Genomic DNA, 15,347 nt, shown 5'->3' on the forward strand with positions numbered 1-15,347 from the left:
GGTTTCGATGTCTACAGTCCGGATGTCCAATAGAATTTTTTGTCCAAAACGACCTCGACGCAAGGCAGGGACGTTGTCAAGCTCTCCCCAGGCCAGTCAATGGACGGATATTTGTCGTAGGCGGCTCTTTCACCACCCATCCTTGACCCTGCCTGTTCGTCACAGCCAGCGGGCTAGAGTCCGCTATACATAGTGCATACTTCTTGTCTGGCGTGTCGACTTGGAATGCCTATAAAATTCGATTCCTACTAACGTGAATTTTGCATTCATGTAATAGGTACTCAAAAATACGAGCATTTGCCAGCAAGGACGGCACCGACAAAGCCAGCGTTTCTCGAATGAATCCTTTGTTTCGATCAAGCAAGCTGTCATGGTGTGCGGAGTCCGGACAAAACCATTGTTCGTGCTTTCTCTACATGCGGCAACTGAGCACTGGTCATCAGATCAATCAGGTTCAAACTTTACATGCTCTTGGCCACGCCCTCCTTCAAGTTGCAACGTTCGAAGACACTATGGTGAATACATGCTCGAAAGTCGAGACCCAGTACATTGATCAGCAAACCAGCCTCGATCTATCTTCATAAGTAACTAGCTGATACCCGAAGTTCTAGACGTCGATAATTTCAATCGTGCTAGTACCTTCCACGGTCTGTTCTTCTTCCGGATCGAATAAATAAATTCTATCTTCGTCTATCCATATGTCAGGTGCGCCCCGGAAGGTTCTGTCCAATACGACATCGACATAAGGCAGGAATGTTGTCAAGGTGTCCCCTGGCCTGAAGTCGTCACATATGAAATCTTGATCAGTGACGTCTATCGTAGATGGCTCTTTCACCACTCGTCCTAGACCCCGCCTGTTCATCACAGCTAGCGGACTGAAATCCATCGCATGTAATTTAAACTCCCCGAGGACACAAAATGACTGCAAAACTCGATTGCCACAAACGTAAACTCCGCAGAAATGTGGTTGATCGAAAATACGGGTATTTGATGGGCCCCAGTCCTCCCATGGTATTGGCGTTGCTGCTGCTATTCCGTCAAGGTCGAAGAAAACCTTTGTGGAAATGATGAAGACACGAGAAGCGGGACGGGGCGCGAAAATGCATAGTATGCGATGTGCAGGGTCAGAAGTGTACATAGATTGTTGGGCTTGGATCTGATGAATATCATCCATCGGAAGGATAAACTGTGTTTCATCCAATGGGATGGGCATCAGAAAACACGCCAGCAATTGTGGCGTCTGGGACATATCCTCGATGGAATAGATCCTCAAATCGTCGATCCAAGCGAGCAACCTATTATTTCCGAGGAAACAAAAATCGAATATGGTGCTGTATTCGGGATCCATTAAGCCGCTGAGGGCGCTCTAACTTGGAAATCAACTGACAAGTCTTCAACTGTCTGATCAAAGCTCACATTGGATGTCGTTGAGTGTTGCCAGTCCCAAATCTGTAACTGCCACATGTCGTCTGACGAAGTCCCTTGTTCAACGGACAAACTGCGCTGCAAAGCAATATGCCTTCCAAAACCTTTGAGAACGAGGCCCACTGTGTGTATTTCCGAGTCATCGTGTCCGGGCAGCCCGGACAGATACATTGTTTGTCCAGCAGCGCGGGGGTGAACACCATCGACACTCAATGCTTTAAGGTCAATATAAGTTGTCTTGTGATCAACAATATACACGACGGCGATCAGATCTTGTGCTGGGTCCATGAACACATCCATGTTGGTTGAGTGGGGGACTGAACACAACGTTCCTGGAGACCAGTAGCGCTGGAATGTTTGTTGTGGGGGCTCCAGAAGAAGCGGAATGATCCTGGCAGTATCGTCGTCTTGGTCCCACAAATAGACATGCCCATTAGCGACGGATACGCTCGTAGTGCACTTTTTAAACGGTATAGGGAATGATTCGAAAGAGTTGACGTCAGCCTTGAACCATGCGTGAGTTTTATTCCTCAAGAGTTGTAGACGCTCGGAAATAGGTGTGTGGTTGTCCGTGTTGGATACAGGGAGCAAATGTTGGCCACCGAGTTCAACGATGTACTGAAGCTCGGAGGAGGATAGATATGTCTGGCGAAGGGCCTTACATATCTGCAAGAAAATCGTCAGTATAAGACAACAATAACATGAGTCAAAGACCGCCACTCACAGATGTGCAATGAAGGATATCTCGGTAAGGAAGAAAGCTCAGTATAAAAACCCGGAGTTCTTCAGCAAGAGACAGGAACCCTGTATTGGGCTTCATTTCGTGGTCCACCGTGACTCTCTTGATTGAAGATGAGATGGATAAGTAGCCTGGACTTATCGGATATATCATATGTGTGGGAAGTCATGATGGAAAGATTTCAGGTCGGAGTCGGACCACCGCTACACATGCACGCCGCACGAGCACTAAGTTACCTAGCTTGGTAAACCTGGGTGCAACTAGTATAAGTCGAATCCCGATCGCCTGTTTGCCGCATCGAAAACGCACCAGCTCTTTCTGAATCTCAGTCACGTAGGCGATGTGCCTATACATGAAACTGTATTTTCGACAATAAACGAAAGAAAAACGAATGTGGTAAGCAACGGATGAGCGCTTGAGCTCAGACCTTTCTGCACTTGTATGTATTCTTTTAATTCGTCCACTGGCAGTTCACTGATTCAGATGCTTCAAGCTCTTACAACCCTCAACCAACCGTCGTCTTTCCTGCATCATTCTGGAATCGAGACACCATTTTGTTACCTGCATAACCCATGTCATATCACACTTTCTAGGTTCCACTCTTTTTTGCCCTTCGCAATTCTCCCAGCAGCGATATTCCCATCTCCCGCCTTCTCGGTGTCTGAATTCTCTGGTGCAAAGACCCTCAGCCGTATACGCGTCCTTCCGTGTAACTATCCCCGTTCTTGTGCAACTCACATGAGTGGTTCTCGGCAGCAGTTTTCTGGACTATATTCTGCTACAGCCTCGGAATCCTGTCTACCGACGAGCACCTCTATACCTCCCTTGACCAGCCGCGATGGACGTTGTGTTCCATTTGATCATGTAATGGGGCACGTAATGGCCGTATGTACATCCACAGAGCTGGACTGCCTTCAAGAGTCACCCTTTATGGTAGACACATGCTCGAGACCCACTAGCATCCGTGCCTCCTACTTCGTAAACCCACTGTCCTCGAAATGTGACCAATAACCAGAGCGCTAATATTTAACAGTGCTATTACAAACTGATACCCTAATGTTCTGCTCTAGACGTCAATCACGTCAAGCCTGGTACTCTGTACTACGAGACCAAGTGTGGAACCTGCCATAACGTGTCCCACATCTATCTTGAACAAATAAATTCTATCCTTGTCGATCCATACTTTGTGTAACTGTGAATCGACAGAACCGAACCTTCCGTTCAATATGACGTCGACATAAGGTAGGCTCGTTGTCAAGTTGTCCCCGGACCTGCCAGTGATATCGCTGGTGACTATGGTAGATGGCTCATTCACCACTCGCCCTAGACCCCGCCTGTTTGTCACAGCTAGCGGGCTAAAGTCCATCACATGTAATACATACTCCGCGTGTCGCATGCCGAATGGGAATGTCATCAAAACTCGAGTCCCGCTAACTTGAACTTTGCATTGATGTCGAGGCTCGAAAACACGGGTATTTGAAGGGCCCCAACGGTTCCACGGTATTGGTGTTTCTGCTGCCGTTTTGTCTAGGTCGAAGAAAATACTTGTGGTGACGATGAAGACTTGAGTATGAGGATAGCACGCGACAAGGCATAGTATTCGATGTGTAGGGTCTGAGGTGTACATCGTTTGTTGGCCTTCCATCTGATCAATATCATCCATCGGAAGGAGGCATTGTAATTTCAATGAGAGGGGCATCAGGAAACAAGCCAGCAATTGTGGCGCCTGATACATATCCTCGATTGAATAGAGCTTCAAGTTAACGTTGACAACCAGGAATCTATCGTTTCCGAGGAAAGAAAAATCGATATTGCGTGGATTTGTATCGCTGAGGATGCTCTAAATTGAGGATCAACTATCAAGTCTTTCAACCGTCTGATCAAAGCTTACATTGGATGTCGTTGAGTGCTGCCAGTCCCAAATCTGCAACTGCCATATCTCGTCAGATGAAGTCCCTGGCACAACGCACAAGCGGCGCCCCAAAGCGATATGTCTCCCAAAACCTTTGAGTGTCGCACTTTTTGTTTCAGTGCGGTTTTCGTATCCAGGCAGCTCCGACAGAAACAGTGTCCGTCCGGCAGCTTTGGGATGAACACCATCATCTTTGAGGGCTCTAAGGTCGATATAGAGTTTTTCATCCGACTGGAGTGGTCCATCAAGGACAGCATACACAATGGCGAACAAGTTTTGTGCTGGATCCATGAATACATCGATGTTGGTTGAGTTGGGAATTGAACACAGCGTTCCTGGAGGCCATTCGCGCTTGAATGTTTGTTGTGAGGGCTTTGGTAGTATCGGAATGATCGTGGCTGAGTCTTCGTAATCTTCATCTGCATCCCAAAAGTACAGATGCCCATTAACGATGAACATTTCGTCAACGTACAGTTCGATTGGTAAAGTAATCGTTTCGAAAGATTGGGTGTCAATTCTGAACCACGCGTGAGCTTTGTCCCTCAAGAGTTGCAGGCGCTTGGAGATAGGGCTATGATCGTGCATGTTAGGGACAGGGAGCAAGCGTTGGCCACTGAGTTCAATGGTGTACTGAAGCTCGGAGGACGACATGTACGTCTGGCGAAAGGCCTTACATACCTGTGAGAGAATCGTCAGTATCTATTATCTAGAGCATTAATAATAAGCATGTTGTGACCCACGGATGTACAACGAAGAATATCTCGGCAAGGAAGAAAACTCAGAATGTAAAACCAGAGTTCTTCAGCAATAGACAGAAATCCTGCTTTGAGCGTCATTTTGTGGTCCACTGTTTTCACAAGGTGAGATAGACAACTAGCCTGGACTATTGGATGTAAGTGAGAAGTTATTTGCAAAGTTTTGAACACCCACCGTAACACCCACCGACCATGCAACTTGAGCAAGAGTGGAAACTTGCCTGGCAAGGTTATTCGGTTTCGAACGTTCAATGGAACAAGAGTTGCATGGGCAATGACAATGCACGCATGCTACACCGTACGGTGACGGAACAATCATGGAGGCTCGTGCTAATTTACATAAATATATGATGCGGCTCCATGTTTGTTGAGACCCACATTCGTAAGCTCCATGGAAAACTCCCAAGTCCGAGTAAGTACTCCGGCTCGTGTTGGTTTCCCAATTGACTAGTTTCAAGTAATTGTTCATCGCGCCCGAGACCACAAACTTTTCGACGAAATGCAACCCAATGTCAGGTTCCTCTCTCTTGTTGAAGAACTCCAGTTCTACATCCTGTGCTTCCTTCCTTACCGAGATATTCTTCGCTGCACATCTGTGAGTCGCAGAAGTTCCAGTTTCCATGCTGATGTTCTAGATGAACTTCTATTCTGACAACCCTCTTACAGGTGTGTAAGGCCCTTCGCCAGACATATCTGTCCTCCTCCGAGCTTCAGTACATAGTTGAACTCGGCGGCCAATGTTTGCTCCCTGTACCCAACACCGACAACCACACACCTATTTCCGAGCGTCTACGACTCTTGAGGAATAAAGCTCACGCTTGGTTCAAAGTTGACATTCACTCTTCCAAAACAACCTCTGTACCACCGCACCATGCTTGTGAAACATCTCTCACTGATGGGCATTTCTACATGTGGAACCGCTGGCGTCGCATGGCGTCGATCATTCCAATACTACCAAAGCCCTCGCAACGAACCATCCAGCGTGACTGGTTTCGAGAAACATTGTGTTCAGTTCCCAACTCAACTAACCTCCGTGTGTTCATGGACCCAGCACAAGATCTGAAAGCTGTCTTCTATGTTGTTGATCGCAAGACAACCTATATTGACCTTAGAGCGCTGGATGTTGATGGTGTTCACCCCCATGCTGCTGGACCGACACTGTTTGTGTCGGAGCTGCCTGGATGCGACAAACCCGTAAATTGGAATCTCAAGGGTTTTGGGAGTTATATTGCTCTACTGCTTGTTTACGATGAGATGTGGCAGCTGCAGATTTGGGACTGGAAACGCTCAACGACATCCAACGTGAGCCTTGGTCGGAAATAGTTGAAGGACTCGACAGCTGACTTTCAATTTAGAGTGTCCTTGGCGACGAATGGTCGTGCGGGATCGATTTTTGTTTCCTCGGAAACAATAGATGGCTCGTTGTCAGCGACAATCTGAAGCTTTATTCAACCGAGGATATGTCCCAGACACCAAAATTGCTGGCGTGTTTCATGCTGCCCGTCCAATTTAAACTGCCAGGCCACACGGCATGTCTCCTTCCAGTGGACGATAGTGCGCGTAGTTCGCGACTGCAGATGCAAGTCCAACAAACGATGTACACCTCAGATCCCAAACACCGACTACTCTGCATTACCACGTACACGAATTCATCTATTGTCTACATCATTTCCACGAGGATTTTCTTCGATCTCGATGATATGGCAGTAGCGATGCCAATACCATGGAAATGCTGGGGCCCTTCAAATACTCGTATTTTCTGGTACCCACTGTCACCATACCATGACGAATTCAAAATTCACCTCAGCGGGAATCGAGTTTTACTGTTATTCCCAGTCCGCACGCCACTCTCGGACAATACGATATCTAAATTGCGTATTATGGACTTCAGCCCGCTAGCTGTGACGAACAGGCGGGGTCTAGGACGAGTGGTGAGAGAGCCATCTACATTAGACCTCACTGATCTAGAACCTCTATGCGACGAGTCTGAGGGGTGCTTGACGACTTTCCTGCCTTACATTGAGGTCGTATTGGACCGAAAGTTCCGTGATTTGGAGGATATATGGATAGATGAGGACAGGATTTACTTGCTTTCGGACGAACTTGAGGTCATTGATGTTTAAAGCAGTCTATGATCAATCGCCGAGTTTGTTTAGACTCTCCTATATTATCTAGGACCTCGGACTCACCAGTGGGACCATCTAGCATTCCATGGAAAATTGGGTGGGTTGGAAAACTCAGAAAGACGGAAATGATCATGTTCTGCTGCGTCCGAGCGTGGCAGCAACATAGCGCATCTGCTGTTCCGGTTCCGGGCTCCCCAAGGCAGACCAGACTTGTTTGATGCGCATGCGGTGATGAAACATCTCATGCACTTGCAATGCTAACGATGGCTCCAGAGACCCAGGTACCTATTACCTATGCAGTGGTCTCGACCATCCGATACAATGAGTGAGAAGTCATTAAAACGATTTGAATCACTGGTCGCCGGTCATTCGGAGCACAAAAGGATCACGAACCACTGCTAGGTGGACTGGTTCCTTGTGCAGTGGGCGTCTTTCATAGCAAATGTCATAACGACTCAGTTGTTGACACCCGCTCAGCCTGTAGGTGTCATCCTTGGGTTCACTCTGATCATCGCGCGCTGTGGTCAACACCACTCTACGTGGCTTCTGCGTTCGTAAATCGAGCTCACAATGAATCATGGCTTGGATCCATGAACACTGCTCGCTCCGAACATGTGAACGACCCGAGGGTGTCTGAGTCTGTGCCTTCCTTTCGCACTAGCGAAGAGAGGGTACTTACCTACAGGATGCTGCGGGATTCATTATTACTGCCTGCGCAGGTATGAGGGAACGATCTCGCTGCCTGATCTCTGCGGTGGAGCTTTGCCGAGGACGAGGGGACAGATTGAACCGGGAGGAAATGGTCGGGGAGGAAGTGGGCGGTGTGGAAGACGACAATGGCGCCGATGCCAGTGTGAGCCCGGGGGCCAAATCTCGCGGAGAGGTTCCAGGAGAGGACACGCCAAGACAAAATCGAAAGCGACAGGTGTGCAGGCGCTTGACTTTATAATCCTCAGCAATTTTAATGGGATTCCAAATTGCAAGTGTGACACTAGACTTGCCTTTCTGGGTCCGATTGCCGATTGCTACCATTGCAGCCCGTGTATATTCTTGCAAAGATAACGCGAGAGATGCTGGAGCGTGCCATCGATTTGACCGCCCATTACTGAGACAAAGAGTGCCTGCAAGTCATTCCAACTGCTTCGTCGCATGAGACTCATCTGCACAGGATGTTTCCGATGAAACGATGGTCACGATTCAGAAACAGTCTCGACTACTAGTGTTACGCAGCAATTTTGTGATCGAGCGGCTCAGGACGCTGTTTTAATCGTCTACCACAAGGGTCAGAGTTGGCGTTCAACATTCAGAACGTTCAGGTCTCGTTGATCCTCATTAACCATTGTGGCAAGCCTTGGCGCAAGTAACAATGGACTTAAGCAAGCACTGCAGATATGAATTAGTCGTAGGATTGCACTGAAGTCCATGTGTCAGCTATTCTACCAAACGATTGACTAGCTCAGTAGGTAACTGCGTGGCGATAGACTCTGCTCTACACACTAGACGTCAATGACCTCGAGCCAGCTAGACTGTGGTATAATATTGTCGCGTTCCCATTTGGCGTTGAGCAAATAAACTCTATCCCTATCAATCCATATTTCTTCTAACTGAAAAAGGTCAGAACCGAACTTTCCGTCCAACACGACCTCGACATAAGGCAAAGATGTTGTCACGCTTTCCCCGGACTCCTCGATGTCTATCGTAGATGACTCTTTCACCACTCGTCCTAGACCCCGCCTGTTCGTCACAGCCAGCGGGCTGAAGTCCATCAGATGTAATATGAACTCCCTATGAACCGAGTCTGGCTCGTTGACTGGGAATGCCTGCAAAACTCGATTCCCGCGAACGCCAACTTTGAATTCGTCCATGTGCTCGAAAATACGAGTATTTGAAGGGCCCCAGCATTTCCATGGTATTGGTGTTGCTGCCGCCGTTCCGCCAAGGTCGAAAAAGATCTTCGTGGAAATGATGAACAGTCGGTGAGGAGAGGTCATGCTATTAGTAATGCAAAGTAGCCGACGCTTAGGGTCTGAGGTATACATCGCTCCCATATCCGGTTCTGAGCTGTGCTGAATATCATCCATCGGAAGGAGGCAGGCTATGTTTACCAATCGAACGGGCATCAGGAAACACACCAGCAATTGCGGCGTTTGGGACATATCCTCGATGGAATAGAGCTTCAACAAATAATCAGTAACAAGGAGCAACCTATTGTTTCCGAGGAAACAACAATCAACTTCGGAGCGAATGTCCAGATACATGTCGCTGAGGACACACTACATTGAGAATCAACTGTTGAACCCCTTAACTGTTTCTAACCAAGACTCACATTGGATGCAGTCGAGTGTTGCCAATCCCAAATTTGCAGCTGCCACATATTGTTGGATGAAGTCCCTGGTGCAGCGACTACGCAGCGCAGCAAAGCAATATGCCTTTCAAAACCCTTGAGTTTCGCAATCAAATTCCATCCAGGCAGCCGCGGCAAAACCAGTGTCCGTCCAGCAGCTCGGGGGTGAATACAATCACTATTCAGAGCTCCAAGGTAAATATAGAAGATTGTGTCCCATGGGAGAGGACCGCCAGAAACAGCATATACAATGGCGAACAGGTTTTGTGCTGGATCCATGTAAACATTACATATGATTGAACCGGGAACCGAACACAACGTTCCTGGAGACCAGTGGCGCTCGAATTTTTGTTGAGAAGGCTTTGGTAGTATCGGAACGATTGCGGCCCAGTTTTCATCTTCGTCCCACAAGCGGATATGCCCATCGGTGAGGAACATGTCCACAGGGTGCATTCCATCGGCCTCTGGTAAAGAGACTGTTTCAAAAGAATGTGTGTTAAACTTGAACCATGCGTGGGCTTTGTCCCTCAAGAATTGTAGGTGCTTGGAAATGGGACCGTGACCATTTGTGCCGGGGACAGGAAGCAATTGTTGGCCACTCAGTTCAACAATGTACTGAAGTTCGGAGGAGGACATGTACGTCCGGTGAAGGGCCTTACATACCTGCAGGACGATTGTCAGTATAAAAGTCCATCTAGGACAACAATAGCATGAACACGATCATTAATTGTGACCCACAGATGTACAACGAAGAATATCCTGGCAAGAAAGGAAGCTCAGAATGTATGAGTAGAGTTCTTCTGGCAGAGACAGTAACCCTGCTTTGGGCTTCATTTGGTCATGAACTCTTAGACAAGGTGAAATGGGCAACTGGTCTCAACCAGAAATGAGTAGGAAGTCGTTGAAAATGTTTGAGCGCACGCTGCGCATTTATTGAACAGCGTGAATAAAGAATTGAAAGAATCAGGCGGACCTTGAAACCAAGGTCGACCAACGACAGCCACACATACTCCGAGTCAATACGTACTTAACCCAGCAGAGCCCAACTGCGCGACTCGGACATACCAGACGAGCAACTTCATATTGTTCATATCCCGACAATCTTGTTATAGCAGTGGAGGGCGAAAATGAAGATTTTGACAAGCCTATCGTGGGGTTCGGGCGAACTTTCAACTTGTTGTCAAATAGTCATGTGACATGTCGCCGCTGTCACGATCGCGAGTGCGCTTGTCAAGAAGGCGGTCTGGATTACTATGTATAAGGTGCTGCCCGTTGCCACATCAGTAATTGATGGTTTACCTGCGCGTAGCTAGCTAGCTACCGCTTCCTCCAGCGAGCGAACCGCTGTCAAAGTATCCTTGAACTGTTTATAGCTGGAGGCTAACAACCCCCTTGCGCATGAGGTGCGTTTATTAGTTTGTCCTTGAGTTCATTTCTCAAACTCGGCTTGGACGGATTCTTGATTATTATTTTTCGTTCTTGAACCTATTCGTTGGAGGGACGTTTTTTCGCAAAGGATCTGTGCTTGTCATCGGATCAGCTGCATTCGAGTCCATCAGTGTTTTGATACAGCTGGACCCATAGTATGGTGTGGAGTCAGTAGTACTGGCACCTTTGCGAGCTACAAAGTACAATTTCTATCATTTCAAGTCCACCAATCACATTTTCATGATCGCCCTTTGCTGTGTACTATACTAAGCTTAGCGTCTGGCCTCTGGAGTCAATGTTTCCTAAAGCTTTGCGTTCATTGGTAGCCCAAGCCCCCTCTACCCTACCTTCGAGTAAGCACCGCTCGTCATCATGGGGGCTAATCACAATCAATGTCACATCTCGGTTCATAGATTCTGGCGCCACTGCGTGTGCGCTCCACTGAGAAACCCTTGAACTTTGAATGATGTCACACAGCGCTCAGCGCTCCTTATATTATCCGCCGAGCGCTCACGGGTTTCTATGCAGTGGATGTAACAGAATTCTTCTTCGAATTCGTGTCTCCCGTAGTGACGCCTTTCTGTCAAAAGTTCAGCTTCTACCTAGTTCTACCTCCGTCCGTCAAGCTTTCAAGACTCGACGTGAATTCGGAGCGCTGAGCGGTTCATTTTTAAACCCACAGATCAGGTACCGGTTCACAGCCTCCATCGCGAAGCATCACAATCATAATTATGTGGTACCTCATTTCGTTATAACTGATGGCCTGTCAGGTTATAAGGGGTTAAAACACGTACACTCGTGAGCACTTTGTAAGCCTTTTCTATAAGCGATGGGTTCTAATGCTCTTGGCTGTGCACGAATTGTCTCCGTGCCAGGCAATATAACCTTATCGTTTCGTCCAATGAGAAGAACAGATCAGCCAAAATGAGCCTAGCAGCTGATGCATGACTCGGAACGTCAATTGATATCCATCATGGCATGTGTAAGCATTATATAAAAGTAATGCTGGGTCTTCGCTGTGGGAAGCAACACCCTGCTTGTGTTTCTAGGCTCACCGTAAGTCCAGTTAACAGTTCGAAAGTTCTGTGGTTTACTGACGCTCTCAACAGGATCAGCCAGGATGTCCTGGCAACTCCCAATCACGCACAAAGAGACCGTCACCTGCTACGATGACTTGGGCAATCCAAAAACTCACGGTCTAGAGCAGAGATATGTCAGCCCTACCACTGGGGTCTGTAGAAAGCTCGTCGTGCAAGCCGTCGCTCCCTCTGGCAAATTCGAAGTCCCCATCAGTAGCCACACTAACCAAGCGAGCAAACTCGCCATATGGTTGCTAGCTAATTCCCCCATAAGAGGATGGGTCATTTTAAAATGGATAGGGATATGGTTATGGTTTACATTGAAGCTTTTCTGGTCAGTCGTCTGGCTGCTCGCGCAGCTCTTCGCTCCCATCGACTTGGCGGATGACTCTGGGGAGGATACGGATTTGTATAACACTGGATACTACAAACCGTATGGTCGCGGGTTCCAGGGTCAGCTATGGGCAGCTCGTTCGCCTATGGAGCATTCTTCACGCATTATCGAGGAGGGCGAGATGGACATTCCTACACACACTCTTTATCCTCGAATTCTTGTTATCCGCGACCGGAGCACAAATGAGTGGGTTCCATGCGCAGATCGAGATACCATCATCCGTACCAAATTCATCGCCATCTCTTACCGTGCCCTTGATGCCTTCACTCGAGGCCCAAATATGGATCAAGAAAAGGCACAATTTACAGAGGAGGTTCGTGCAGCGGTGATCGGGCAGAAATACGATGCGTATTGGTGCGACTTGGAGTGCGTAGGGGAGACGCCGGCAGAGAAAAATTTGGATTTGTACTGCATGGCAGACGTCTACCGCGGAGCAGAGCTGACTTTGATCATGCTCGGAAAATCTGCAGTTGGGGAGAACGAGTGCTGGAGAGGCTGGGGCGAACGCGTGTGGACTATGCCAGAAGCCCTCCTGAGCTCTCGCCTTTGCTACAAGTTCCGGGATCGGGAAGAGGTCACGCCAATGTCGTTGTTTGAGCTAGCCAACCTGGCCTATACAAACTACGACATCGAACAGGCAATCATCAATGCATACAGCGGGAAGGATCCGCTTGAGAGGCTGGAGCGCTTGACGAAGTTGAAATCAGCCATATGGCGCCGCGGTACAGCAGCTCTAGCACCAGGTGTCGCTCCACCCCCACCAAAGCTGGATATGATAGGCGAGAAGTCTGTCACCAGCGGGGCGTACAAGGCTGAGCGTGTGTATGCGCTGATGGGCTTTTTCGAGCACCGCATTCACCCGAACCGCTCTGAGGACGATTTGCACGCTCTTGTCAGACTGTCGATGGCCAACGATAACGACCGCATCGCTGAGCGCATGGTGTCCATGCTTCCCCCGACTATCACCAAGACAGCGTGTTGGTATGCTGACGATGATTTCTACCGCGCCAACCTTTGGGATATTCTACCGGAGATCCAAGTAGCTGGTATAACGGAGAACGGAGCTCTCGTTGTCGATGGGTGTCGAGCGGCAGCCATTAGATGGAAAGACTTCCCAGAGGTTGCCTTTGAAAAAACAGATTCACTGAGGAGGACCATTATGGGTTTCGTTCCGTATCTCGCATGGCCTGCTCTTATCATCGGGATAGGTGTATTTAGTATGAGCCGGGCGGGAGGCATCGCGCTCATCGTAATCGGTCTCGTGATCCTCGTCCTTTCCCCCCGGCTGTTCCTTTACAGTCAATCAGGGCGTGTCGTCACCGCGCAACCATGGCTCATCGGGGTCAAAGGGGTCGTCAGCATCACAGAGGTAGAGAGGCACTTGTATGGGGGTGCCAGAGGACACTTCCCAAGGATGTATTTCACCCCGAGCGGATCACAGTTCTCAATTCCAGAACGAAACACAGAACGGGGAGGTTCGTTCAGACAATACGACTATGCCAAACTAGCGGAGAGTGGACCAGATGCGGGACACGTGTTTACGCTCATCGACACGTGCTCGTCGACGATGTACTACTTCCGTGCGGAGCAACCGCCGACGGTGTGTATATTCGCAGGACGGGAGGGAGGGCTTGGGAGGTTTGTGCTGTGTTCGGAGAAGTGCAATATCAATGAGCTGCACAAGGAGACGGTGTTGAGGATGCCGACGGAGATCAGTCAGAAGATGGAGCTGAGTGGTTGGATCGCGCTTGGATGAGAGATTGTTCTGCTAGGACCTTTCATATACCCTTGAATATGTACTTTACTGATACCGTTTATTTACTGTTACAGCAACATATTATTGAAGACTCACTATGCAGAATTGTTGTTTGCGGCGACTCTTGTTCGTACTTCTGATAAGGTCCACAGAATAATGAACACTTCGACTCATCACGCGCGTCCGAATTTGAGGGTGCCAGCTGACTGTTCCGGGTTGCAACGTTGAGTACTTGCAATGCAAGTTGAAGTCAGCACTCCAACTGCTGATCCAATTGGAAATTATCCGATAACGGTTGACTGCCTTGTTCGTCCCACGTCTCTGGGATCTTTGCAACAGCAAATACTGAGCAACTAAACAAGTACCACAACGAAATTTGGGATCAAGAAAGAAAGAAAATTCTCCTGCTTTGCAGAGCATGAACACCAAGCGATTCCCGCGCTACACCATTCCGCTGCCAGTCGACATGTGTACGCGCTCCTGGAAAACGATTGAGGTCATGCAGGTTGCTGCATCGGAATTGGCCACGAGCTTAGCGTGATATTCTCGAACGCCAAGGATTAGGCGTGGCCCCAGCACAAACATCTGGACGATCTGGAAGATTTGAACAAACCCAACATACATTTCCTGGGAATATTGCTCCTATGGTAATGATGAACTGTGGTCGCATGCAGAGATCAGTGACAGATCAACATACCCCTGACATCGTTGGCGACGAATCATAAATGAGGGTGCAAGAAACAGCAACAAAGCTAACGTATCCGATCCTTCAGCGAGAAAAGGGAACCATATTCACAATATGAGCTCACCTCGCAACGTAAAGGACGTGGGATATTATCAATACCATGAAACAGTCCCTGATAATCCCTCCTGCCGAATGTTGTCGTAGTTCACGGAAGTGTTTTACAGCAATCCAGACTCCGAGACACAGTGCGAGGACCTCCCACACAGTGCTGATCGTCCAAGTAATGTAATTCGGAAGTGCGGTAACTACTGTATAGTCAGTCACGCACGTATGGGTGCCGGAGAGAATGAGTTCCTCCGCTATCCATAAATGAGCCCCCATGAACATTTGTTCGTCCACAATTAAGCGTACCCCATGAAATATTCCTCGTTGATATTACGGCGGCCACTCCGTCGACAATGTCGACAGCCACGAAGGTGACAACGAGAAATATCAGGATCTTTCTGGATCGTCGATACATGACATGTAACTGAGTTATCATGATGACTTGCAACATGTTTCAGTCAGGTCAATATCACAAGTGTTGCAACTGGACATCTCACCCCACAGTATTTGAGGTACCACAACATTCGTCCATTTCGATACGATATACAGAATCCGGCCTGATGAATCCAGTCAGCCTCGGATGGATCACACACTCCAAA

General features: G+C 48.3%; 5 protein-coding genes across 5 annotated transcripts; 2 read left to right on the plus strand and 3 right to left on the minus strand.

The window, feature by feature from the left end:
* Positions 1-489: 489 nt before the first annotated feature.
* On the minus strand, positions 490-2,558 carry DEU56DRAFT_567799 (uncharacterized protein). The gene is made up of 4 exons (XM_041346852.1): positions 2,474-2,558; positions 2,150-2,414; positions 1,417-2,091; positions 490-1,366 (listed from the first exon to the last, which is right to left on the minus strand). The coding sequence occupies exons 2-4, from the start codon at positions 2,315-2,317 to the stop codon at positions 608-610; spliced, it is 1,602 nt and encodes a 533-aa protein (XP_041204586.1). The 5' UTR covers positions 2,318-2,414; positions 2,474-2,558; the 3' UTR covers positions 490-607.
* A 429-nt stretch (positions 2,559-2,987) lies between these two features.
* Positions 2,988-3,998, minus strand: DEU56DRAFT_568083 (uncharacterized protein). Its single transcript, XM_041346853.1, has one exon. It carries the CDS (start codon positions 3,897-3,899, stop codon positions 3,231-3,233), a length of 669 nt encoding a protein of 222 aa, XP_041204587.1. The 5' UTR covers positions 3,900-3,998; the 3' UTR covers positions 2,988-3,230.
* A 1,224-nt stretch (positions 3,999-5,222) lies between these two features.
* DEU56DRAFT_759215 (uncharacterized protein) lies at positions 5,223-6,954 on the plus strand (the record flags this gene model as incomplete). The annotated part of the gene is made up of 4 exons (XM_041350294.1): positions 5,223-5,243; positions 5,283-5,426; positions 5,498-6,133; positions 6,187-6,954. 4 exons carry the CDS (start codon positions 5,223-5,225, stop codon positions 6,952-6,954), a joined length of 1,569 nt encoding a protein of 522 aa, XP_041204588.1.
* Positions 6,955-8,430: 1,476 nt separating this feature from the next.
* DEU56DRAFT_903683 (uncharacterized protein) lies at positions 8,431-9,939 on the minus strand (the record flags this gene model as incomplete). The annotated part of the gene is made up of 3 exons (XM_041356647.1): positions 8,431-9,023; positions 9,090-9,131; positions 9,284-9,939. Coding segments are annotated over 3 exons (1,268 nt in total), but the record flags the coding sequence as incomplete, so codon positions are not given.
* Positions 9,940-11,657: 1,718 nt separating this feature from the next.
* On the plus strand, positions 11,658-14,168 carry DEU56DRAFT_824716 (uncharacterized protein). The gene is made up of 2 exons (XM_041354257.1): positions 11,658-11,785; positions 11,839-14,168. Exon 2 carries the CDS (start codon positions 11,850-11,852, stop codon positions 13,956-13,958), a length of 2,109 nt encoding a protein of 702 aa, XP_041204590.1. The 5' UTR covers positions 11,658-11,785; positions 11,839-11,849; the 3' UTR covers positions 13,959-14,168.
* Positions 14,169-15,347: the final 1,179 nt, after the last annotated feature.

Source organism: Suillus clintonianus (genome assembly GCF_016758775.1).
Source record: "Suillus clintonianus strain FC179 chromosome Unknown DEU56scaffold_86, whole genome shotgun sequence".
Classification (NCBI taxonomy): Eukaryota; Fungi; Basidiomycota; class Agaricomycetes; order Boletales; family Suillaceae; genus Suillus; species Suillus clintonianus.

What these genes read in the sequence shown, in the direction of transcription:
- DEU56DRAFT_567799 (XM_041346852.1), bottom strand. Translation starts at nt 2,317, where the DNA reads ATGATATATCCGATAAGTCCAGGCTACTTATCCATCTCATCTTCAATC. An exon ending in ATATCCTTCATTGCACATCT is followed by an intron (nt 2,092 to 2,149) that starts GTGAGTGGCGGT and finishes ATTTTCTTGCAG; the next exon opens with ATATGTAAGGCCCTTCGCCA. An exon ending in AACACTCAACGACATCCAAT is followed by an intron (nt 1,367 to 1,416) that starts GTGAGCTTTGAT and finishes TTTCCAAGTTAG; the next exon opens with AGCGCCCTCAGCGGCTTAAT.
- DEU56DRAFT_568083 (XM_041346853.1), bottom strand. Translation starts at nt 3,899, where the DNA reads ATGTATCAGGCGCCACAATTGCTGGCTTGTTTCCTGATGCCCCTCTCA.
- DEU56DRAFT_824716 (XM_041354257.1), top strand. Translation starts at nt 11,850, where the DNA reads ATGTCCTGGCAACTCCCAATCACGCACAAAGAGACCGTCACCTGCTAC.